Here is a 22,824-nt window from a genome sequence, read left to right as displayed (position 1 = left end):
GAATGCCACTGACATTCTGGGAGGAGCCAAAGGAGTAAGAAAATCACCTGTTCAAAACCAGAAGTTTTATTTATTTTTTGTAAAAAAAGAGTAAATAAAAATGGACCTTTTTTTTTTTTTTTTTTTTGTGCTCAGGTTGTAACACCCACCAGTTGCTGTCCCCACTGCCCGGAGGGGAGGATAGACCATTAAGACTAAAGCAATGCACGAGGTTAAACCAACAGTTAACAGAATTTCAGCAGGGATGAAACTCAGAACAAAACAGCCTGGGGTCCTTCCTCATTCAAAGGAACTCAATTATGGCTCAGCACTACCCCCGTGACAGAGGAGAGACCTTCTGACCCAGCAAGTCATTCCAGATAGGTTAGCAACAGATTTATCTGAAACCGTTCAAGCCCACACCCAATGGCCCTTGGCAGAGCTGCCTCTGACCAAGCTTTTCCTCAGGAGGACTCCAGTCCCAGCAGCATGAAGAGCATGTTGGTCACCTCCTGGTCACCTCCTGCCCTCCAGCCACATTCCCACCCACTGGGCACCTGAACCAGGCAAGGCAACCAAGAGCTTTGCAGTCCAACAAAGGGGTAGAGAAGAGCAAAGAGCCAGCAAAGGGACACACTGCCCAGGTCACTGAGGCTGCTGGGCTTGGGAATCAGCACACCATGAACAAGCACGGCCATGTGCTATAAGCAAAATGAGGAATTAAATTCTCTAATCCTTTCATGATAAAGGTCAAAAAAGGAGTGAAAAACAATCTGAGTGGACTATTTGTCCTCTTTAAACTGAAGGTGAAGCCAAGCATGTGGCCAGGTTAAAACAAAACATAGTCCTTCAGAAATAACTGATCTGACTGTCCCCATGGAAACCCCTTCACATGGGCTGTGATAAAGCCACTCCTCCAGGAAGCAACACATTCTTTAACTGTCAGGTTACAGCCTCAGCCTTGGGAGAAAAGGAAGAAAGAGGCAGTACATGAGGGCGGGAGAAAGATTATTCCACCGTCACTAGGTGGAAACAGAGACCAAGGAAGAGCCAGAAGCTACAGCTTCCCTGGAGATACCACTTCTGTTGGGATCATGGTGCTCAGCTTTAGAGATCAATCCAGTGCAGGGACAGTGAGGCACCCTGCTCCTCTGGCAACCCTTAAAACAGGATGAAGAGGTGCACCTGAGCAGGGCAAACACCCACTCACTCATATAAACAGCAGAAAAGAACTTGAACTTGCTGGCTCCTGTGCCATGCAGCCAGTCCTCCTCTTCTCAAGGCCTAAAACTCCTCCCTCCTTACTGATGAGGTTGCCTGCTTTGGACAGACCCGGCTGCTTAGTCCGAGCTCTCTTCTACCTCCTTCTGTTTCTTCTTCTTCTTCTTCTTCTTGCTGCTGCTCTCACTGGTCTGTTGAGAAGTTGGAAAGGTCAGGAAGCCATCAAAAAGGGAAAGGAATCCCCCACTGCCCATTTCAGGAAGAACAGCAAAGCAGTGCAGGCTCCCCAGGCACACTCCAGCACCATCCTCCCACGGGGACCCACCACAGGGCACCAGGGCACAGAGGAGTCCTGGCAGGAACCCAACCCAACAACTGTCCTGGGCCACCTGCCCTATCTCCAACCACCAGTTCAGTTTAAAATGCACCTCTAAAACATCCTTCTCTGCTGTGGAAAGCCTGGCACTCAGTGGACACACACTGCAGGCTGCTGATGCATTAATCCTGGAGGTGATTAGGGACAGACAGCAATCTCTACCATGCTGGGACCATGACAGTACCCAATTACCTACCCTCTCAATTTGTTCTCCCCCACTCTCAGCTGCCTCTTGGGCTTTCTTCTCTTTCTTCCTCTTTTTCTTTTCCTTTCTGCTCAGCTCCTCTGGTGGTGGGGTGGCAGGGGACGGTGGGGTCACAGCTTCCTCGTTTTCACTCTCTGAGTCTCTCTTTCTCTGTTGGGGGAACACATTGTCAGACATACCAACACCTTCCAACAGAGCTCAGGTGAGGGGAAAAGTGATTGCCCAATTCAATATAACTTCATTTAACAACAGCACACACTGTCTAGGATTTGCTTCTGCCAGAACAGCCCCCTGTATTTTTCAGCGTTTCCTGTATCCCAAATATTAGTTTAAAACACTGCTGCACCTTTCCAAGGGCATGCAAAAGCCCTGAGTTAGGGAATTTTAGGTGCAACTCTTGCATGGACATTTCTGTAGCTCTTTGTAGTCTGCAAAAACGTTCTATGGCACAACAAATCTCTGCTGTGGCTCCATACAATGTATTTTCTTTTGCTGTGTTGAAGAATATGCCCAGGGCCTGCAGCTTGGTGTCTGAGCTGCAAATCATGCCCTGGGTGGTGGGAAATTGCTGGAGCCCCAGCAAGGAACTGTGAATGGGCACTGACCTTGTGCCTAACGAAGGGCATGGAAGACCCTAGACTAAAAATCATCACTGGACCAAAATGCAGGTGCAAGGTATGTGCAGATAATGGGACTAACAGGGGCATGAAGTAAGAGCCAGAGAGCACTGGCAATACTCACTTTTGCAGCATTGTCCACCTTTGAAACAGCTTGGTGATCAGCAGCTGCTTCTTTCCTGGAAGTATCCCTGAAAGAAAACATTCCCAATGTTGCAGAGGACAGTGACTGCCTCATGCTGCTCTGGACTGGTACAAATCCCTGTGCCCTAAAAGGGCTCTGCAACCCACGCCAGGAGCTGGGGGAGAAGCTGGTGTAGGGGAGACCTGCAGCCTGCACCAGGACCAGCTGGGCTGGGCAACAGCACAGCCTCCCCCATTTAATTTAGCAGACTGACTCCCTCTAAAACCACAGCAGGCTAAAAAGGGATAACTGTCTGCTCAGGGCCTTTCCTTCCAACGCTGCCCAAGGCAACCCACTCCATGAAATGCAACTGCAATCCCCACAGGCCAAGCCTAACATGATCCATGCACAAATAGCAGCACCCAGCCCAGCCCCTGCTCCCCTCTGAACAACCCTGTGGGGGCCACACGCCCAATACCCACCTGTAATCCACATACTCCATCTTCCAGGACTCCGGTGTGCTCTCATTGGGCTTTCCATGCTTGTCCAGGAGACCCTTCTGGATCATCATCTTCTTCTGACTGGCCTGAAAGCAAAGGGCAACAAGTCAAACTGCAGCTCCAGGTAGGAAAAATCCTCCATCAAGCTAGGAGGAGGGAATCCAGCTACAAGCCAACAACTACAGCATTATCTACTAACCACTGGTCCAAGGACCTTAAAACAACAAATGAGACAAAACATCACCTGCACAGAAGCCTAAATCTCAGACAAGAGGCATCTTTATCAGTAAGTAATGGCTAATTTGATGGGGGAGTCAAAGCAACTCAACTGCAAAGTAAAACTCAACTGCAAAGTAACACAACTGCACATCATGGAGTCTGGATCTTTGACTGGGTTTTTCCAGCTCAATGACCTGCAGCGTTTGAGCTGGACCACTTGTTTGTGAGATTTTGCAAAAGACTTCAAAATGCTTGAACTGTCCTGTGTTACCCCACCTTTGCCATGAGACAGATGTGTCAGCAGCCCCAAAGCTTTCACCTGAACGACAGGAATGGGATGAGCAACTTGACACAGAGCTCCGAGTCCAACCTGCATCAGGCCAGCCTGGCTGCAGTTGAGCTACTGCCACATGCCTGAGGTGGGAGAGGAACCCAACACTGGGTGTTCCCACTGCTCCTCTCCTTCAGGCACAGTTTAGTATCTCACAGACAGTGTGCATTTAAGCAGTGTCACACCAGAAGGAAAAGAAGCTCCTGCCCAGCCCCTCCAGAGCCATCAGCAAAGGGGTGATGGATGAAGGTCATCTTTGCACAGAGTGCTAATGCCATCCACTTCACATCATTTGGCTCTTTACCAGAGCTGGTGCTGTACAGATCTGAGGAGCCCATGCCTGAACACCAGCAGTGGCTCCCAGGCTCTTTTGGGAGGGAAAGCCTCAGTCCCTGCAGCACTGGGCTGCCACAGCCCTGGCACTGCAAACTGCCACCATCACAGCTCCAGGAGACCACAGCAGAATTACAGCAAGGCCCTGAAGAAGACCCAGGCACTGCTGTGCCCAAGGGTCCCAGAGCCCCACATCCCAATGGCTGGGCTCCCAGCAGTGCCCTGGGGCTGACCCCAGGCCCACAGCCAGCAGCACTCACCTTGGGACCCAGCCCCCATTTCCGGGGGTACGTGTCTCTCTCCATGATCACTCTCTTGATCTTTGCCACGACGCCATGGTCACACGTAGAAATGACTGCTGTGGTCATCAAGGCAATGGCTGCAGAAGCAGGCATGGAGGTCAGTAACTCTTGAAAAGCAGAACTGTGACAGCCTGTTCTGCCTCTGTCAGCACAAAGATGACCAACACCCCCCACCAGTGTCACCCCAAGGACTCACTGACTGTCACACAGCTTCTCTGAAGACCCTGCTTACAACCGGGCACCCTTTCAAGTCAAGGTGGCAGTTGCTGGAGTCCCTTTGCACTGATCTACCAGGAGGTGTGATGTGCCTGGTGGCAGCGTGTGATCAGACACCATCCCTCGTCCCAGTGAGGCTGGAGCCCCCAGAGAGGGGCTCCAACCCTGCCAGCACTGCTCCCCTCCTGCAGGCAGCCAGCCACACATCACAGCAGCCCCCAGCAGGACACTGGGACACTGCAGGATGTCTGGAGGCTGCACAGCACCCAGGGCCTAGAACAGGAGCTGGGCTGCTGCAGGAGGGCAGCTCTACTGCACTCAGAGAATGGATAAACTGTGTCATCACCTCACACACAGCACACCTGAGCATCGCACAGCTGCTGAACCCCTCACACCTGGCCCAGGACTGATGCAGCCACTGCTGCTTAACATCCTGCCCAAAAGCTACTGATGCAAACAAGGGCATCTCTGACAAGGGGAGAGAATGATGCATCTGACTCCAGCTTATCAGAAGGCCAATTAAGTACTTTATTACACTATATTATTCTATACATCTAAAACTGAATCTGCCATGCACTCACTCTTGCTCACAACGGCTCACACTGCACTCATCATCTGACTGTCTCCTGACTGTCCCCTGACAGTCCCCACACACACACACTCTTGGCCCTGATAGGCCAAGGGAACAAAACATCCTCACTGTGGCTAAACCATCTCCATATTGCATTCTACTCTGGCACAAACACAGGCACAGCAAGTGATAAGAATTGTGTTTTCTTTCTCTGAGGTTTAGAGAATGTGAATCCCAGAAATATTCTTGGGGAAAATTGTGCCTTGCTTTTCTCCGCGAGGAGAAATGTGGCTACAAAAAGCAGCTGCCTTGGGCCCACATTCCTTATCAGGAAGCACTAATTAAACCTTCTGCACATGGGAACTAATGTGTGGTGCCTTTACGGTCACACAGTCTGTTATTTCTGCAGTTAGCTGGACACAAGGAGAAGGAGGCATTTCATACCTAGGCAGATGGCTTCTCCTTTTGTGGTGATGACAACAATCTCCTGATTAAGCTCAATCCCATCCTCATACCGCAGAACACCAGGCAGCATGATCTTGGCTCCATAGCAAATGGCATTAACCTGAAAATGTAGGGCTTGGAAGTTATTATGAGAATCAAAGTATGAAGTGTCTCTAATTTTTAGCTTCTCACTGCCATTACCATCCCAGCAATATCATCCCTAAGTAACTAGGGATTTTGTCCACTACATAAAACTTGGGAGCTTTGGAAGGAGAAAGCAAAGCACCTATCACAGCAAACAACAGGTGAGGCAGATCTCTCAAAACCATCAGCATCCTCCTCAAGTGAGGAGAGCAGATCCTCTCTCACTTAATTCATAGCTCCTGGACCCTAGTGCTGCTCTGGCAGCAGCCCACATGAGGATCTACACAAGTCACCATCAGGACAGCGCCAGACATCACATGGCTGCCGATCCCCTGTGTGTTCTACTAGTCAGGGGGACACTTTGCAGTGTCTGTCTGTCTGTCCCCTGGCACTGCCTCAGGAACTCACTGCACTGTCTTTCATGACGAGCCTCTTGTGTGAAGTCAGCAGCTTCTCCAGGGGCAGGATGACCCTTCGCAGGTAGCTGTCATCCTTGTTGTTGTCGTACTGCCACTGGGCGTCCAGCACGTCATGCATGGTCACCATGTTGTCCTGCAAAGGCAAAACCCTTCTAAACTCTCCCACCAGCCACCACTGAAACATGCCCAAGAGAATAGCTGAAGTCCAACAGCAAACAGGGAGCAAAACCAGATGCCCACCACAAGCATGAAAACACAACTTAAAAGAGGAAAGAATACTTTCCATCAGCAGCTTGAGGTCAGCCTGGCTTGAGCTACCAGACTTGGACCTTCCTAATCTCAGACAGTATTTGGATCTATGGTCTAAGGTCTGCCCATATGAAACTCTTACATATGACCTAACTTAAATCCCCGTGGCTCCTAGACAAAGGTTACTGAGGAGAAGTCTAAATTAACCAGCTCTTTAATCTGTGACATAGAATAAATTCTGAGGAAACTGTGAGCACCCAACACCTGGAATTCATAAATGACCCAGTGATTACAGCTAAGCTAAGAGCACATATGGGTGGGGAAGAACTTGCACTCTGATACTGCTGCTTTGCAAAGAAAGAAATGAGTTCTGGAGTTTGGACAGCAGCTGGATCTATGACCAGAGTGAAAAGACTGTACAAGTGTCCAAGATCTCACAAGACTGCACCTCCCAGGCTCACTCCAATGAACCCCATTCCCTGAGCTGTGCTGACTGCAAGCAGTCACTTCACACTCCGGAACTCATGCGACACTGGGGTCTGTAGGCTGAGAAACACAGGTGACATAAAACAAAGCTTCAGCCACCACAGCGCACTTCCCAGTCACTCACTGTCCCAAAGTTTAATTACCAGAACAGGAGCGACATCCTGAACTGAACTCAACACTTTGGTTACAGACCATCCACAGCAAGAGCTCTCACTGTTGGGGGGCTAGTCACAAACCTCCTCCTGACAGTGTAAAACTCACACAGTCCCAAGGAGCTCCCGCAACTGTGACAATTTCAAAGGGGCTGGCTATAGTTTGAGGTGCCACTGTACCGTCTCTCCCAGGATGCCGGAGCGGACTCTGCGCAGCTCTTGCATCTGGCCCCCCACGCCCAGCAGCAACCCCAGGTGGACGCAGAGGGTTCGGATGTATGTGCCTGCTTCACAGCTCACCCAGAAGATACCTGAAAGCATGACAGGGCGAAGGGTTTTTAAGCAGAAAATAGACCACATCCGTCAAGAGAAGCTGTACGCCCAGCCCTTCCCAGAGCCATCAGCATGGGGTGATAGATGAAGGTCATCTTTGCCCTGAGAGCTAATGCCATCTAATTGACATCATTTGGCTCTTCTGTGAGGGGTGCAGCAGTACAAAAAGAGATGGGATTTGCGTCCCAGCACACCAAACAATGCATGAAGCAGTTACTGCTGGACCATGGGAGGCCTTAAGACATCTGCCAAAAGCAGCCCATTTCACAGAAAACTTTATGAGCTGTCAGTTTTATAGGGAAAAGGCAGGAAAGACCCGTTTTACCTAATCTTCTCTCAGGATCATACTCCACCAGCTTGCTCTCGTAGATGGTTCTGACCCTCAGCTGTCGTTTGACAGCAGCAATGAGGGGTGGCCGCTGGAACAGGGCACCTGTCAGGGTTTCTATGGCCTGAGGGAGGAAGGAGAAGCATGAGTTTACATCTGTGCCCTAATGCAGGAGCACCTTGGAGTCTGCAGCAACTGTGTCCACTTCCAAGAGTGAGAAACCACAAGGTTTATCCTAATTAGGTGATGCCGTATTTAATACAGCAATTCCAAGCCAGTGATGTGGTCAAGATGCCAGTGATCTGCCAGGATTTTTCCATTATATGGCAGCATGTGATCAGACACCATCCCTCGTCCCAGTGAGGCTGGAGCCCCCAGAGAGGGGCTCCAACCCTGCCAGCACTGCTCCCCTCCTGCAGGCAGCCAGCCACACATCACAGCAGCCCCCGGCAGGACACTGGGACACTGCAGGATGTCTGGAGGCTGCACAGCACCCAGGGCCTAGAACAGGAGCTGGGCTGCTGCAGGAGGGCAGCTCTGCTGCACTCAGAGAATGGATAAACTGTGTCATCACCTCACACACAGCACACCTGAGCTCCATTCCTGGCCTCTCATCTCCCACCAGTGCCCAGCACTCTGCATGCCAGATGCCAGCGTGGCTAAGAGCACGTGAGACTTACCCTGGCCAGCTGAGCCTCACTTTCAATGGCATTGTGCAGCCGAACAATTCCCACATACTCTTTGCCTGAAAGAATGACAAGAGCAGTCAGGAACGGCCACTGGCATTTGATGTTGACCTCAAGGTCCACCCTGCTTAATAGCCACACATCCCCAGAACCCTGAATCCTACCACCTCTTCTAGGAAATGGGCATGGTTTATTACAGAGTTGGTTTTTCTTCCAGGGAAATAAATCTAAGCTACATTTATTTCTTCTCTGGACTAGTAGAGGCTGAAGCCCTAAGTTCAACTGGTATATCAAACCATGTCAGAGGTGTTTTCACTGACTTGTAATAGCCCAAGCACCAGAGAAACAATGAAAAAACCACCCGAGACAACATGGATATGTGTTCAGTGGCTTGGAATAACCCTTAATGTCAAGGCACTGAAGACTAAGATTGGCCTTTTGAAGTTTTAGAAACCTACATTTTGTCTCCAAAAGCACTTCACACATCCCTAGTCACTGCAAATAGCCCTGAGCATCAAACAAACCTGCACTCTGCTGAGACTTGACCAGGCGTGTGGCCCTCTCGATGCACACAATGAGGCACCCGGTCACCTTGGGGTCCAGGGTGCCACTGTGCCCCGTCTTCTCCACTCGCAGGATGCGCCGGATCCACGCCACCACCTCGTGAGAGGATGGGTTGGAGGGTTTGTCGAGGTTAATAAAGCCAGACCTGTGGTGCAAAATGGCAGGGAATGGGAGCTAAGCATCAGGGCAGACATGGCAACAGTGCAGCAACTCTGAAATACTGTCCTGGCTGCAGAGAAATGCATTTTTACACAGCCAGGTAAGCAGGGAGCCTCCCAGCAGCTCTCAGTAAGCTCCCATTGACCTGCTCCGTGCACAACAGTGATATAATTCACGGGCAAGGAATTCTTCCCTGCACTTTTAAAAATCCCCAAATTCTATGAACTCCAAGCAGTCTCAAAGCCCAGCAGGCCAAGGGACTTCTCTGAAGACCCCAGAGAATTCCTTAGGTAGTTTGCATGTTCATCCACAGGCCTCCTACAATCCCAGGATAAAGAAAACTTTACAGGGAGAGATCAGTGGGTCTTATTTAAAAGTTTAATGATTCTGGCAAGGCACTAAGTGAAGAAGAAAGGTATAAAGGGAATCCAGACAGAAAATATTTTGAAGGTATTAACTGTGCAAGAAAAATAAATCACTCTAGCCTGTATTGCACTCACCTAACATAGTCAGAAATCTCTCTCTTCAGGGGATTAGCACCGGAAGGAAGAGGCGTGTAGTGTGCTGTCCTCACATTCAACTTGTCAAAGTTCTACAAAATCCAAGCAGAAGTTACAAGTCTTTTTAAACTTGATTTCAGTGCTGCTGTCCTGCAGTACATCTCCCCACATACATCGAGTCTGATTTGATTTGTACATTTAAGTGATAGAGCCACCTCCAAAATGAAAATGACCCAACAATGAAATCACGATATTATAACAAAAATCGGAAAAAACCCAGAAATCTTGGACTGAAGCAGATGGAAAAGCTGCACAATATATGCATTGACGATGCAGGATAAACGGAACATTCGCCAGAAACTCAGCAGAAGCAACCTGGAAACCTACCCACACCACAGGCCATGACCAGACCCAAATGGAAAACTCAAGAAATAGGGCGGGATCTTTCCAAGGCACGGAAAACCCACAATACTTAACGATACCGCCGGGGAGACATTGTAACACGCTTTCTGCCGGCCGAGCACCACGTGCGCCGCTCCACGCGGCGGGGCCACACCGCCAGGGGCAGAGCACAAAAGCAGCGGGAACACGGACGGCCACGAGGCCGAGCACAGCCCGCCCTACCTTCAGCAGCAAGGGCCACTGCGACGTGTCCAGCTGGGCCACCCGGGACTCGGGCTTGATGAGAAAGTCCTCGGTGTGCTGGATGTCCTGCGGGTGAAGTGAAGCGGGATCAGAGAGGGGGAAGCCGGCGGGCCGCGCTCTCCACGTGGCCCGGGAGGCGCCGCTGCCCCCGCGCTGCTCCCGCCGGGACGGAGCGCGGAGAGCCCGCCCCAGCCCTAGGCACGGTACCCGGAACGCGTCCCCGCGGACGGGGCTGGGGAGCCCCCCGGCACCCCGATCAACCCCCCCTCCCCGCGCTTACCGCTACATCATCATCGGCGAGCGCCCGCTTCTCCTTCTTCCGCCGCTTCTTCCCGCTGGAACCTGCGGGAGCGACAGGCCGGGGGTGAGCGGCGGGAGCGCGGCAGGGCCGGGAGGGCAGAGGGGCAAAGGCCCGGGGGGCAAAGCCGCCCGCAGACCCTTCCCCGAGCGGCGCCGCGCCGCTCCCGAGCCCTTGCCGTGCCCGTCCCCGCCGCCGGTCCCCGCCGCTGCGCACCGTCCCCGTCCGCCATGGCCGCGCCGCGTGCCGTCCCCGCCGCTCGCAGCGCAGCGCCCGCCCCGTCCCGCCGGGCCCCGCGCCGCCGCGTCACCGGCACCGCCCGCCCGCGCCGCCGCGTCACCGGCACCGCCCGCCCGCGCCGCGCCCCTTCCGCCGCCCGGGAGCCGCCCGCGCACCGCCCCGCCCCGCCGCTAGCGCGGACTCACGGCTCCAGGAACACTTTCGTCTGTTGGAATTCAGAAAGGATGCGGACCTAAGGAATTTCGCCGCATGGGTTTTTAGTTTTGCCTCTCGGCCCGGCGCATCCACGGCTAACTTAGCCATAAAATATCATCCGGTTCGGGTCCGAGCCTTTCTCAACTACTATTTTACCTTGTCAAAAGAGGGTTGTGGTAATTAAGGCTTCTTAAAATTAGCAGCGTCTCTGTTTGCGTTTCAGAGGAGAAAACGGCAAATTCTTCATTATTTAAGTGGGGAAGATGAAAAACACTTGAAAAGCAAACACTGGAAAAGCGTTTGAAAAAACTGCTGTCTCCAGACCCAAATACTAAAATCAGATGTAATACCATTGTTTAACACAATTACCGCTAACCTCTGGCTTTTCTCCCAGGTGTACAAACGGGATTGTCTTTCTGAAAGCCTCAGCCTCTGCAGGGTCTCTGGAAGCGCTGGCTGAGAGCATTTGTTTCACTCGCCAGGAGCTGCTCTTTATCCACCCAACACACACAGCCCCGGGGCATCTCCAGCCTCTAGGATAAAGCCTGCCCTGCCTGAGGTTGTACATTAGCACTGGTGGAATTTAGCAAGGCCTATACCCAACAGCTGAGTGCACCAAAGACAGCAGGGTCTTTTCTCTAAAGACCAGCTGCCTTCACCTACAGGTCCCAAGAAGCAGAAAGCAAGAGACAGAAATGCCCGAGAGCAGACGGATTACAGCTGAAAAGAATTAAACAAATAGCCCACATTCCAAGAACTCCTGTAACTTCACCACCTCCACCATGAATTCCCTTCCCAAATTCCCTCAGATGAAGTGGATTTGCCACCCTGCAGGCTCAGTTCTCTGGGTTAACAGCTGCTACAGAGACTGGAGTCAGGCCACCGTCACCCGAGGAACCACTTGCAGGTCAGTGACCAACTGCTTTCACCCACCACAAAACTCAAGGCCTTGTGCTGGCTGCAGTGGCAGTTGTTTTCAGGAGGTGGGAAAAATGAAAACCGTATGGAGGTTTTTTGTTTGTTTGTTTGATTTTTTAGAAAAAGCAACTCTAACAACATTTGGTTCATAGATACCCAAATCCTTCAACACATGCAAATTGCAGCCAGTCTTTTAATAAACAGCTTCCTTCTGCCCTGAAATGGCCTTTCTGCTTTAGGGTTACAGTTTTTCCAAGCACGACAACTTTCAGTACATAGAATGAGCAGTTTACTATGACACAAGGCAAACGTGTAGATGAATGCGTTCTCTCATCAACCGTTACTTCAACTCGTATTAAAAATAAATAACGGAATAGACTCTGTGCTGGCACCGGCTGAAGCAACCAGTCCGACCTGTCCCTGCGGGCGGCGGCGCTCAGAGCCCCTGTCCGGCGGGGCTCAGCATCTCCTGCAGCACCAGGTGCAGCAGATGGTTCTGCTCGGCGCTCAGCAGCGGCCACAGCTCGGCCTGCAGCGCCTTCAGCGCCTCCGCGTCCTTCTCCTGGCACGCCAGCACTGCCGACTGCAGCAGCAGGAACAGCTCGGCCGGCAGGTAGCTGGCGGCCGGCGGCAGGCCCCCGCCCGTCCCGGAGCCGCTCCCGGTGCCCGGTCCGCCGTCGGGCGCCTCCCAGCAGTACTGCTCCAGCGTGCGGGCGTGCTCGGGCAGCAGCTTGGCGGGCGGCGGCTGCAGCAGGAGCAGCAGCAGCACCCGCGACACCTCGCAGCGCGCCAGCACGTCCACGAAGGCGCCGCCGGGCGCGGCCCCGGCCGCACCGCCCAGCCCGGCCCCGGCCAGCGCCTGCGCCCGCGTCAGCGTGGCCAGCGCCCCGGCGTAGTCGCGGGCCAGCAGCAGGCAGGAGGCGCGCTCGGCCAGGCAGCGCAGAGCCTGCAGCGGCAGCCGCGCCGCCGTCAGCAGCTCCGCCGCCCGCTGCAGGGGCGCGGCGGCGCGGGCGGGCTGTCCCGTGTCGCGGAGCGCCGCCGCCAGCTCCAGGCACGGCCCGGCCGCCAGCGCGGGCTGCCCCCGCTCCAGGTGCAGGCGGGCGGCGAAGGCCCCGCAGCTCTGCGCCGCCGCCACGTGCTCGCCGAAGCCGCCGCGCAGCACCAGGCGCTGCCGCAGGTCCCGCTCCTGGCGCAGGAAGAGCCGCGCGGCCTCGGCCAGCGCGGCCGCCTCGGCGGGGCCGTGGAACAGGCTCTGGGCGCAGCGCGCCACGGCCAGCTGGCACCAGGCGGCGTAGGGCAGGCTCTCCTGGGCGCGCAGCTCCCGCGCCAGCGCCGCGAACTGCTCCGCCGCCTCCGCCACGTTCGGTTTCCGCAGGAACCGCCGCCGCAGCTTGGCCGACACCAGGCGGTACCGCGACAGGAAATCGCCGTCGCCGCCGAGCCCCGGCCCGGAGCCGCCCGCCCCGCCGGGGCCGGAGCCGCCGCCCGCCGACAGCATCGCGGGCCCAGCGCGGAACTGACGCGACGCGCCGGGCCGCGCTCCGCCGCGCGCCGCCGGCCAATCAGCGCCCGCTCCGCCCCGCGCCGCCGGCCAATCAGCGCCCGCGCCGGCGGCTCGTGGACAGTGGGGCGTGGCGAAGGCGCGGCTACTGCAGACAGCGCGTCCCAGCGGTCACAGACCACGATGGGCGTGGCTATGTGGCACAGGCCACGCCCACGGGGCGCGATCAAGCGCGGCGAGCGCCGCCCTAGGCTTGCAGCGGGCCTTAAGCGTGTGGCTCCCCCTTGCGGAGAGGAGGACCCGCGGTACTGCTCCACGCCCAGCGGGACGGGACGGGACGGGACGGGACGGGACGAGGAGCGGGAGTGAGAGCGGGCGGAGAGAGGACCAGGCTCTGCAGCTCTTGGGGGAAACCGAGCAGCCAGGTTCACAGAAGAACAATTCACCCAAATGGTAGCAAGTGGGTGGGTGAGCCCCTTGACCACAGGATGTGTGCCGGCAGGAATTGTAGGTGACATCAAAGGGTGACAGGTTAACACTTGAACAAGAGAACTCGTGGGGTCCCTGAACAAATAAGCCACGCCTGACTCGGAAAATCTCCAGCACTGAAAATATTTCATGATGGAGAGATTAAGTGGGCATGGGACCACGTGTGCTTGCGGGCTCCCCGCTGCTCCCTGAGCAGCTGCTGGAGGCACGGCCGGGGCTGGCTGAGAGAGGCTGTTCTCGCACTCCTGTCCGTGTGAGCCACGTGCACCCAACTGCACCCACCGCGCGAGCCGAGGCGACACGGCAGCCACGCCGCCATCCTGAGTATCCCATCCGACAGGCTCGGTGGCGGCTGGCACTGAGCCTTCGGTCTGTCCCAGGCCAGCTCAGCGTGGCTGTGAAAAATGCCTATTTTATGACTGACTTTTCGCAAATTTTAAAATTATTGTTATATGTGTTATGTTAGAAAGTTATGCTGTATTAATTTTCTTAAGTAGTGTGTTAAATATAGTTTTCGGTTATAACATAATGTTAAAATAGAAACTATGCTATGTAAGGTACTTTTTTTAAAGAGAGGAATGAGGTACTCGCACCGAGATAGCAGCCACAGGACTCCTCAATCTTTCAGAGAAAAAGAATCTATTGCTCTCTTAGCAGAAGAAACTTCTTCCCGCCTCGCTCAGCCCTGAAGACGCCTCAGGATTCAGAGGAAGAAGCTGACACTGACCAGACAGAATCCTTTGTTTGAATGGAATTTATGCATCATGTATGAGGTGTATGAATATGCAACAGGCTGTTGCTTTTAAGGGTTAATCCTCTGTTAACCTGTGTCCTTTTTCGGGCTTATTTTGCCCAGAAAGAGGTACCCGGACCGTCCGTAACTCTTTGTTTTTATTGTCTCGTATTGTCCTAATCCAAATTGTTCACATTTTTATTACTCTAATTATATTACCATTTTTATAACCATTTTATTGCTATTAAACTTCTAAAATGCTAAAAACAAGTGATTGATGTCTTTCACAATGGCCACGCAGCTGCCGTGACCCTTTGCTACCCGCGTCCGACCAGCCCGGGGGGCAGGCTCAGCCCTCCCTCCCAGCGCCGCACCGCCGGGGCCCTGGGCTCTCGCCGCGCCCCTTCCGCCGGTGCCGCTGCCGGAGCGGGTCCCTGTCGCTGCCCGGAGCGGGTCCCTGTCGCTCCCCGGCAGCCGCTCGCCCCCGCCATGGCTCTGTGCTGCGTTCCGAGGCCGCCGCGCTGCCGCCTCCGCCCGCCGCCGCTCGCCCTGCTCCGCCTGCCCGCGCCGCGCCGCAGCCTGGTGACAACCACAGCGGCGGCGGGGGAACCGAGGGAAGAGGCCAGGGGGAGCTGCAGCCTGCCAGAGCCCTCCTGGGAGGAGAGGTACGGCTTTTCAACGTGACCCAGCGTTCTTTCAAAGCAGCAAGCACCTAAAGCCGTGAACGTGGTGGGCTGGGGGGTTTACTTCCACGCGGTAGGAAGAGAAGAGCCCGGGCTCGGCTCGTTTGCCTGGAGTGTGGCCTGGGGAGGGCATAGTGGAGAAGACAAATGAAAAGTTCTGAGAGGAAAGGAGAAGATAAGTTGATATATTGGCAAGCAAAAACTGATAGTGCATTTGACTTGCAGTCCTGGACTTCAAAGTAGTTGGCACTGGGTTCTTTAGAAGCAGCTCAAAAAATCGTAGGTAAGCAGTAGCTGCAACTTGTTAAGCTGTGCAGTGGTGTTCCCCATGGACTCAGAGAATCAGTTATGGGTGCTTGAATCGTATCAGAATCACCTCTGTTTTGAGGGTCTTTTTAGGATATATATGTTTGGGGTTGTTTTAACCAGTTTTTATGTGTTTTCTTCGTGCTTGTTCTGCTTTGGATATGAGTAGTGGCAAGTTCTGAGGTTTATCTCTAAACTACTTCTGTGTGGGTGGCCGGGTCAGTGAGAATGGGCAGTTTTTAATTCCCTCCTGCTACACACAAACTGTGCATTCCACTGTGGTTCCCTGGGAGTCTGGATGTTCACAGCCTGATGCAAAGCTCACACCAGAACAGTCCTGCCCATGAAGTAGCTGACAGGGATGTTGTGCCATAGGAATGAGGACTCAAGTAGCTCTGGGCACTGCCTTGTGCTTTCCAGGTTAGCAAATGCAGTGACACCACTGTGGAGACTTCCCTACCAAGAGCAGCTGCAGGTAAGATGTGTTTACACAGACTTTTCTCTGTTGTGTTGCCCCAGCTGTCCCTTCTATCCCCTTGAGCAGTAGTCCTTAACATCTTAATGCTGCAAACTGTTCAGACCCCATTTACTGCTGCTCTAATCCTGTTGTTGTGAAGGATAGGACTGGGAGGCTCCTGGTAGTACAGAGGATGGGCATTTGCACAGAGGATGGGCATTTGCAGAGTGATCCTGTCCTCTGCGGGACTGCTCTGTTTCACTGGGGCTCCAGGTTAGACAAAGTGTTCCAAGCCAGCATTTGGGGATCACAGACACAGGATTTTTCACTTTTCCTGTTTCTCCAAGCAGCTGTGGTTATGAAAAGGGCAGAGTTCCTCTGGGGCTATATTTTCACTTGCAGTTTTTCTTCCTGTTGGACTCCTCAGAGGGGGGTGATGAAGAGCTGCCCACCCTCATGTGGTCCTGTGAGAGTGTTTCTGCCTTAGAACTCCTCTGCAGGTAAAGTATGAAAGCCAGAGGAAGATTTTGCAGACACTGGCATCTCGTCTTGAGGAGCTGGGCGTCGATGCACAGAAACCTGGTGGGCTCTGCTGTCCTCTGCAGCCTGTAGTCCCTTCGGTGAGTGTCCCACGGGAATGCTCTTCCCTCTGAGCCACGAACAGTCTCTCACTCAACAGATCAAGAGCCTCATGGGGGCCATCACTTGCTTGCGGAGAGTGTGACTCAGTTCAGTCCTCGCTAACTTGTGCTTTGCAGCTTGTGACTGCCCGAGAGTGAAATAAGCCCAGTGCTTAGGAACCCTTTTTTTGTGCCTAAGGCCTCCCTCTTAAACCTGTCACCATTGCCACAGAGAGCCACTTCTTGTCCCCAAGGGACAGTACTGGGGTTCTTGTGGACAAGCTCTGTTTCTGTGTTTTGCCCATTTACATAAATCTTCACATGTTGGCAACAGAATAACCAGGCTGGGGTTTAGCTTTCCTTCCTCCATTGCTTTTTCTTTTAATCCAAGGCTTTGCTTTTCCTTCTTTTCTCCCTCAGCCCATCATCAACGGCTACCGAAACAAATCGACTTTCTCTGTGAACCGAGGACCAGATGGGAACCCCAAAACTGTGGGGTTGTATGTAGGAACTGGCAGAGGTCAGTGCGGGAGAAGAAGCTCAGAGAAAACTGCTGGAAGGGCTGTGGAAATGGGGAAAGGACTCTTCACAGTTTATCATGTCAGATGCTACAATGGTTTGTGTGCCCTGAGCCAGAGCAATTCAATTCCTGTCCATCTCTCTACAGAAAGGAATATTGTCTGTGTGAAAGCCAACCATGTGGAGAACATACCCTCAAAACACAAACAAGTAGCTCAGGTAAATAAATAAGTCATGTCTGTCCCTTCACTGTGGAATAGGGAGACTGCAATAACTCTTACTAGGGAGAACACTGTAATTTTAATCATGCTGTGTTTTCAAGTCCATTTTCATGTTCTGAAAATTTTTATGCCTGATTCTAGTTGGTGGATAAATACTTTAATAAAAACTCACAGGTCAATATTGCAGCCCTTAAAGTGTCCTGAGTAATGAAGTTAATCAAGTGACAATTAATTCCTGCCAATCTATTAAAATACATAAGAATTGCAAATTGAAAATATTAAAATGTGTTGTCTTTCAATAGCCTGGAAGGAGTGTTCAGCCAGTGTATTGAAATCAAACAGAAGAAGCAGACCACAGTGGTGGAAGGGCTGCTTGTCTGGGGGGCTAAGAGCAGGGCATTTGTCTTCATGGTACTAAAGGTGCCATTTCCCCTCCCCTCAGTGCTATGAGGAGTTCATCTGTCACTCGCCCCTGGACTCCTGCATCCTCTTCCATGAAGGTGGGCACTGGCGAGAGCTCGTGGTTCGTACCACCCGCTGTGGCCACACCATGGCTATCATCACCTTCCACCCCCAGCAGCTGGGCCAGGTGAGCACCTGGAGGACAGGGCAAGAGGCACATCTGGCTGAGCTGAGCCTGCTGGCTGTGTTGCTGGGGAGAGGGGTCTAAACAGGGTACCCAAAGAGGCAGCTTTTCCTTTCTCTCTCTGGACAGGAGGCACTGGCTACTCAGAAAGCATTGCTGAAGGAGTTCTTCACATGTGGGCCCGGAGCAGTCTGTGCCTTGACTTCACTTTATTTCCAAGAGAGGTAAATGCCTCTACAGGGGGAATGAGCGGAAGCAAAGCCACCTCCTTCTTTTACCCTTTCTGGCCAAATTCAAATTCCACCAGTTCAGGGAGTGCTGGAAGAGAATGACAGATGTTTAGATCCCTCTTGAAGATGTGGCTTTAAGATGGCTCCATCTTTTATTTTTCCAGACTTACTTGAACACACTATGGCTGTACCTCTGGGAATTATGAGTCTGGGAAACTTAAAGAAAAAACTTCCAGTGATTATCCCAAAACAGTAAATCACATTAGCAGCAAAACTGGGGAATAGACCTGAGGAATGCTGCCTTCTGCTAAGTAATTTTGATCCTTTTAATGAAATTTAGACTGTGCAAGTCACAGATCCCTTACAAAGAATCAAAATGTTTTAATCTTGTTGAAAGGCAAGCATGAAATGTAAGTTGCTGGGGGGATGAACCATCCTGTGCTGCCCATGAGCACTCTGGGAATGGAAACCAGCTCCTCTCTGCCTTCTCACAGCTGTTTTTGTGTGCTCTGCCAGCACCATGACACGCTGCTCCCACGAGCAGTCCCCCTACCAGCTCCTCCACGGAGCAGCGCACATCTTTGAAGAACTGCTCGGCCTCAAGTTCCGCATCTCTCCAGACGCCTTCTTCCAAGTCAACACGGCTGGAGCAGAAGTTCTGTACCAGGCAGTTGGGGAGCTCTGCGGGGCTGCGGGGGATACTGTTCTCCTTGACGTCTGCTGTGGAACAGGTGGGGTCCTGGGCTCCCAGAGCTTTGCATTCCACAGCTGATCCTCGCCTGTTTCTTCAGCATGAATGTATGGAGTATTTTTGTTTCCCATGTTTCCAGGCACAATTGGTCTCTCTCTGGCTCACCAAGTGTCCAAGGTTATTGGTGTCGAGGTGGTGGAGAAGGCAATAGAGGATGCTGAGTGGAATGCAGCATTCAATGGTGAGTTCAGACTCGCTGGAGCAAAAAGTTTCAAACTAAATGCTAAAAAATCAGAGTAGAAGTGAGCAGAGGGACCCTAACCAGTTACCTTCTCACAGCAAAGGGTGGTTCGTGTTATACCTAACTCTTGGTGAGACTCAGTTCATGTGGTTGCTTTTTTGTTTCACAGGGATCTCAAACTGTGAGTTCCACAGTGGAAAGGCAGAGGCTGTGTTACCACAGCTCCTGGCATCGTGGGAGGATGCCCGACCGCTTGTTGCTGTGGTGAACCCTTCTCGGGCTGGCCTACGTGAGAGAAAATGCTATTTATTTTCATCTTGTAAACAGAGAGTTTTGAACAAGTTCTGTGAGACCTGTTATACTGGCTCCAACCCCTTCCCTTGCTTAGTCTCTTTGTTTCTTGTTACTGACAGCAGCTAAAATCCCATAAAGTTTGCTGTTTTCAGTGCTTTCATCATGCTTTCTCTTTGGCTCTAATCTTTTTTTCCATCTTTCACAGGCTCACACAATTATTTAAGAGAGAAGGGACCACTGGAGGTCTCTGGTGCAATCTCCCAACTATAGCAAGGCCAACTTCAGAGTTGTATGAAGTTGCATAGGGATATAAAGCCTCGCTGAGGTTTGAATGTGTCCAAGGGTCTATCCCCTCTCCTGAAAATGTTTTCCCTAATATATTTAATCAGGATTTTCCCTTGCTGCCATACATCTATTGCTTCTCATGTCCCTCTGAGAAGACTCTCACTTATCTGTAATGCCCCATGAGGTTCCTGAAGATAGTAAATGGATCTGTGCTTACCTTCTTTTCCCCAGGCTGAATAACCCAGCCCTCAAACTGTCTCAGTGGTCTCCCCTGGAGTGTGTACTGGGAAGTCACACACTGGCCCTGGTACCCAGATGCACTCTTACAAGTGTGTGTGGAAGGTTTTATATGCCTTTGCTTAATTAACATTTTTTCTCTCATCCTCCATCCCCCTGGGAACCATAGGGACTTCTCCCATTGCTCTGCCCTGCCTGCCAAACTGGCTAAGCTGTCAGCAGTGTGGGTCACACCTGTGGCCTCCTGAGAGACTTCATCTGAGACAGAACGTGGCAGAATATGCATCTGTATTTTTGGCAGTTCTGTGGTGCTGTGCAGTCATTCCTTCTGGAGAGCTCAGGGTGGTGGAGGGAAAGCAGGCTGTTTGTTTTTGCAGACTACAGGGTCGTTCGAGCCATCCGGAACTGCAGGGCCATCCGCAGGCTGCTCTACATCTCCTGCAAGCCAGAGGGTGAAGCCATGAGGAACTTCCTCGAGTGAGCACTCTCCTCCTTTCTCTTGATCTCAGTGACAGACCCTGTTAAGTCCAGACAAAGCATCAGTGAGGAATAGAAAATAATTCAAACCTGGCACACTGTGCATCCCTCTGAAAAAAAACCCGCACATCTGGATGTGAGAGGCAGAGTCCATGGGGTTCACTGCAGGAAGGTTGGCCCTTCCCAAGAAGGTGAAGCCAAGGGGATTTGTCACCTGCTTAGGGGTTAATCATGTAGCTTTATCTGGTCAGCCTTCAGCTGGGGTAGACCCAGGTGATAAATCTGTCTGCAGGCAGCCACAAGGGCTGCCTAAAACTGAAAATTGAGTGTCTGTCAGCTGGGATGGTTTGTGAGAAAAGGAGCTTTGAACTTGCCACTGACTGTTCAGCTTGTCCCTGAGGTTTTCAGAGCTGGTTGGGGATTCAGTATTGATGGTTCCACACCTCAGCCAGTGTCAGCTGCAGATTCTGAGGAATGTTAGTCAAATACATGATACCTCCTTTGTGGGTCCCCCTTGGATTGTGATACCAGTGGTAGGAAGGCTTCTGCTACTGGTCTAAAGGATGCTCTTTGCTTTCCACAGGCTGTGCTGCCCACCTGACCCACGGAAGAAGCTGGCAGGGGAGCCATTTGCCCCTGTGATGGCTATTCCTTTTGACTTGTTTCCTCACACTGTTCATTGTGAGCTGGTGCTGCTGTTCACTCGCTGACAAGGAGGCTGGAATGAGCTCTGAGAGCTTGGGAAGGAACCTCCTTCTGTCCTGAAGAGCCAATGTAGTTAGGATTTTAACTTATTTTCTGTGAAGTTGTATAAAAATAAATAATTTTGGTTTTTCTCTTACTTTGGGTTGCCTAGCAACACTGTTCTGTAAAGAACTACTTGGATTTCTGGGGTGAAAAGGTTCTCTGTAGCATTTCATCACCCTTCCTTCCCCTGCAAACCTCGGGCTGCTGGTTAAAGCAGCCTGGAAATGACTCTCTCCCTGTGTTGAGGAATATGTAGCTCAGTGTTCGAGCTGCAATTTGTGCCCTGGATGGTGGGAAATCGCTGGAGACCCAGGCAAGGAGCCATGAATGGTGCTGACCTTGTGCCTAACAAAGGACATGGGACTTCTAGCCCTGCCTTCTCACCCACAGGCTCTGCACAAACCAATGAACAATGAGAAGACACCAGACTCTAATTTTCCACTGGTCAGAGCTGTGGTGGGAGATTTAGGTTGGAAGATCATGAAAGCCCAGGGATTCCTTCGTTCGGGTCCCTGCCCCCTTTGTTGGGGTCCCTGCCCAGAGGAGGTACCAGCTTCGACAATGAGATTTTTCTGTTATATGAAATAAAGAGAACAGATTTCAGTGTCTCTTTTTTCACCCTCTGCCTCACCTCACTCTGCCTCACCCTTCTCCACTAAGGATTCCTGATGCCTAAATATTAAGTGCCCTGTGAAAATGTCAGCTGCAATATTTTTCCTCTTCAGGATGTTCTACAACAGCTAAATAAAATTTTTCTTCTGTTTTGTATATGTCCTGTCCTGCTAACAGTGTTGTTATATTTCTCCAGCTCTTCCAGAGATGGAGCTGCTGTAATGTGGAGGGGAGTCTGAGTGAGCAGAGTTCCCTTCTGTTGTGTGAGTCCCAGAATGTTTTGAATCATGGCTGATAAACTCCCAAGGAAACTGGGAGAGTTGCCTGTATTTTTTAGACTTTTAATTCCAGACCTCAGCTTTGAATAATAACAGCAGCCAGTTCTCAAGCCATGGGGGCTCAAAATACATGTGTTAGGACTTAAGAATTACTACACCATAAAGAGAGTTATGATGAGATTCCTGACAGGCATAGGAAGTGTCACTCTTGCACTATCCCATGAGTGTAGGTTTTTACACACTGTTGCAGCCTCTTGTTTTAATTTTATACCAAAGGATGCAATATTCCAGCAATTCTGTTCTGTGTAATTATACCTTGGCATCTCACTGTGAGATCTGAATAGATTTCTACTAGGTTTTGGTCAAAAGGAAATTTGTTGCATTGACTGCAGGGCAGACAATGACTTTAAATCAGAAAGCACCAGAGGATCATAAAACCTTTCCACTAGCCTCTGGATAGCTGAACATACTGGATAGGTTTTATCAGCAGTGGGAGCAGGTGACACAAGTAGTCTCACCTTCCCTTTTGAGCATCAGGTTCCAGGAGAGCCACGGGAATAAAATATTTCTTTTTCTTTCCTGGTGCAAATAAATGAAGCAATATGTTGTTTGCTATGTGTGAGCATCTCAATATCTGAAACTGAAAGTTCTCTATGTACAAGAAACTCCTGCCCACTTCTCTACAGCACGTTTACTCCTGTGCTCTCTGTTAACATGTCCTTGTTTTCCTGCTAATGAATGACTGTGCTCTGCCTTTGGCTGCCATCCCACATCCCTAGAATTGACTCCGTTTCGGCTTTCTGTGGGCGACTTATGGAGCCTGCAAGGAAACAAGACGATGAGTTCCTCTTGCGCTCCAGTGC

At 51.8% G+C, this 22,824-nt stretch overlaps 3 protein-coding genes and 5 non-coding genes across 8 annotated transcripts; 1 reads left to right on the top strand and 7 right to left on the bottom strand.

The window, feature by feature from the left end:
- Positions 1-107: 107 nt before the first annotated feature.
- Positions 108-10,673, bottom strand: DKC1 (dyskerin pseudouridine synthase 1). The gene is made up of 15 exons (XM_038122748.1): positions 10,618-10,673; positions 10,384-10,445; positions 10,083-10,169; positions 9,459-9,550; positions 8,760-8,944; positions 8,230-8,294; positions 7,547-7,673; positions 7,069-7,199; positions 5,991-6,134; positions 5,439-5,559; positions 4,166-4,284; positions 3,005-3,108; positions 2,523-2,589; positions 1,773-1,931; positions 108-1,391 (listed from the first exon to the last, which is right to left on the bottom strand). Exons 1-15 carry the CDS (start codon positions 10,631-10,633, stop codon positions 1,320-1,322), a joined length of 1,551 nt encoding a protein of 516 aa, XP_037978676.1. The 5' UTR covers positions 10,634-10,673; the 3' UTR covers positions 108-1,319.
- Positions 3,793-3,869, bottom strand: LOC119695221. The gene has a single exon (XR_005255100.1). It is a non-coding gene; the product is annotated as a small nucleolar RNA SNORD83 (small nucleolar RNA).
- Positions 4,529-4,774, bottom strand: LOC119695218. Its single transcript, XR_005255097.1, has one exon. It is a non-coding gene; the product is annotated as a small nucleolar RNA SNORD17 (small nucleolar RNA).
- LOC119695224 lies at positions 6,788-6,922 on the bottom strand. The gene has a single exon (XR_005255103.1). It is a non-coding gene; the product is annotated as a small nucleolar RNA SNORA36 family (small nucleolar RNA).
- LOC119695217 lies at positions 7,284-7,359 on the bottom strand. The gene has a single exon (XR_005255096.1). It is a non-coding gene; the product is annotated as a small nucleolar RNA SNORD83 (small nucleolar RNA).
- Positions 7,883-8,128, bottom strand: LOC119695219. The gene has a single exon (XR_005255098.1). It is a non-coding gene; the product is annotated as a small nucleolar RNA SNORD17 (small nucleolar RNA).
- Positions 10,674-11,927: 1,254 nt separating the features above from the next.
- On the bottom strand, positions 11,928-13,330 carry LOC119695185 (40-kDa huntingtin-associated protein-like). The gene has a single exon (XM_038123162.1). The coding sequence runs from the start codon at positions 13,250-13,252 to the stop codon at positions 12,191-12,193; it is 1,062 nt and encodes a 353-aa protein (XP_037979090.1). The 5' UTR covers positions 13,253-13,330; the 3' UTR covers positions 11,928-12,190.
- Positions 13,331-14,664: 1,334 nt separating this feature from the next.
- On the top strand, positions 14,665-21,166 carry TRMT2B (tRNA methyltransferase 2 homolog B). The gene is made up of 12 exons (XM_038123157.1): positions 14,665-15,142; positions 15,887-15,941; positions 16,424-16,543; positions 16,964-17,063; positions 17,211-17,281; positions 17,726-17,872; positions 17,999-18,093; positions 18,616-18,830; positions 18,930-19,031; positions 19,201-19,320; positions 20,225-20,324; positions 20,908-21,166. The coding sequence occupies exons 1-12, from the start codon at positions 14,967-14,969 to the stop codon at positions 21,032-21,034; spliced, it is 1,428 nt and encodes a 475-aa protein (XP_037979085.1). The 5' UTR covers positions 14,665-14,966; the 3' UTR covers positions 21,035-21,166.
- Positions 21,167-22,824: the final 1,658 nt, after the last annotated feature.

The sequence above is a fragment of the Motacilla alba genome, chromosome 4A (assembly GCF_015832195.1).
Source record: "Motacilla alba alba isolate MOTALB_02 chromosome 4A, Motacilla_alba_V1.0_pri, whole genome shotgun sequence".
Lineage (NCBI taxonomy): Eukaryota > Metazoa > Chordata > Aves > Passeriformes > Motacillidae > Motacilla > Motacilla alba.
The sequence above is the reverse complement of the archived record's forward strand: the minus strand, read 5'-3'. Positions and strand labels throughout refer to the sequence as shown.

What these genes read in the sequence shown, in the direction of transcription:
- DKC1 (XM_038122748.1), bottom strand. An exon ending in GAGATTTCTGACTATGTTAG is followed by an intron (nt 8,945 to 9,458) that starts GTGAGTGCAATA and finishes TTTGCACCACAG; the next exon opens with GTCTGGCTTTATTAACCTCG. An exon ending in AGGTGGACAATGCTGCAAAA is followed by an intron (nt 1,932 to 2,522) that starts GTGAGTATTGCC and finishes TTCCCCCAACAG; the next exon opens with AGAAAGAGAGACTCAGAGAG.
- LOC119695185 (XM_038123162.1), bottom strand. Translation starts at nt 13,252, where the DNA reads ATGCTGTCGGCGGGCGGCGGCTCCGGCCCCGGCGGGGCGGGCGGCTCC.
- TRMT2B (XM_038123157.1), top strand. Translation starts at nt 14,967, where the DNA reads ATGGCTCTGTGCTGCGTTCCGAGGCCGCCGCGCTGCCGCCTCCGCCCG. An exon ending in GTATGTAGGAACTGGCAGAG is followed by an intron (nt 17,064 to 17,210) that starts GTCAGTGCGGGA and finishes ATCTCTCTACAG; the next exon opens with AAAGGAATATTGTCTGTGTG. An exon ending in AACACAAACAAGTAGCTCAG is followed by an intron (nt 17,282 to 17,725) that starts GTAAATAAATAA and finishes CCCTCCCCTCAG; the next exon opens with TGCTATGAGGAGTTCATCTG.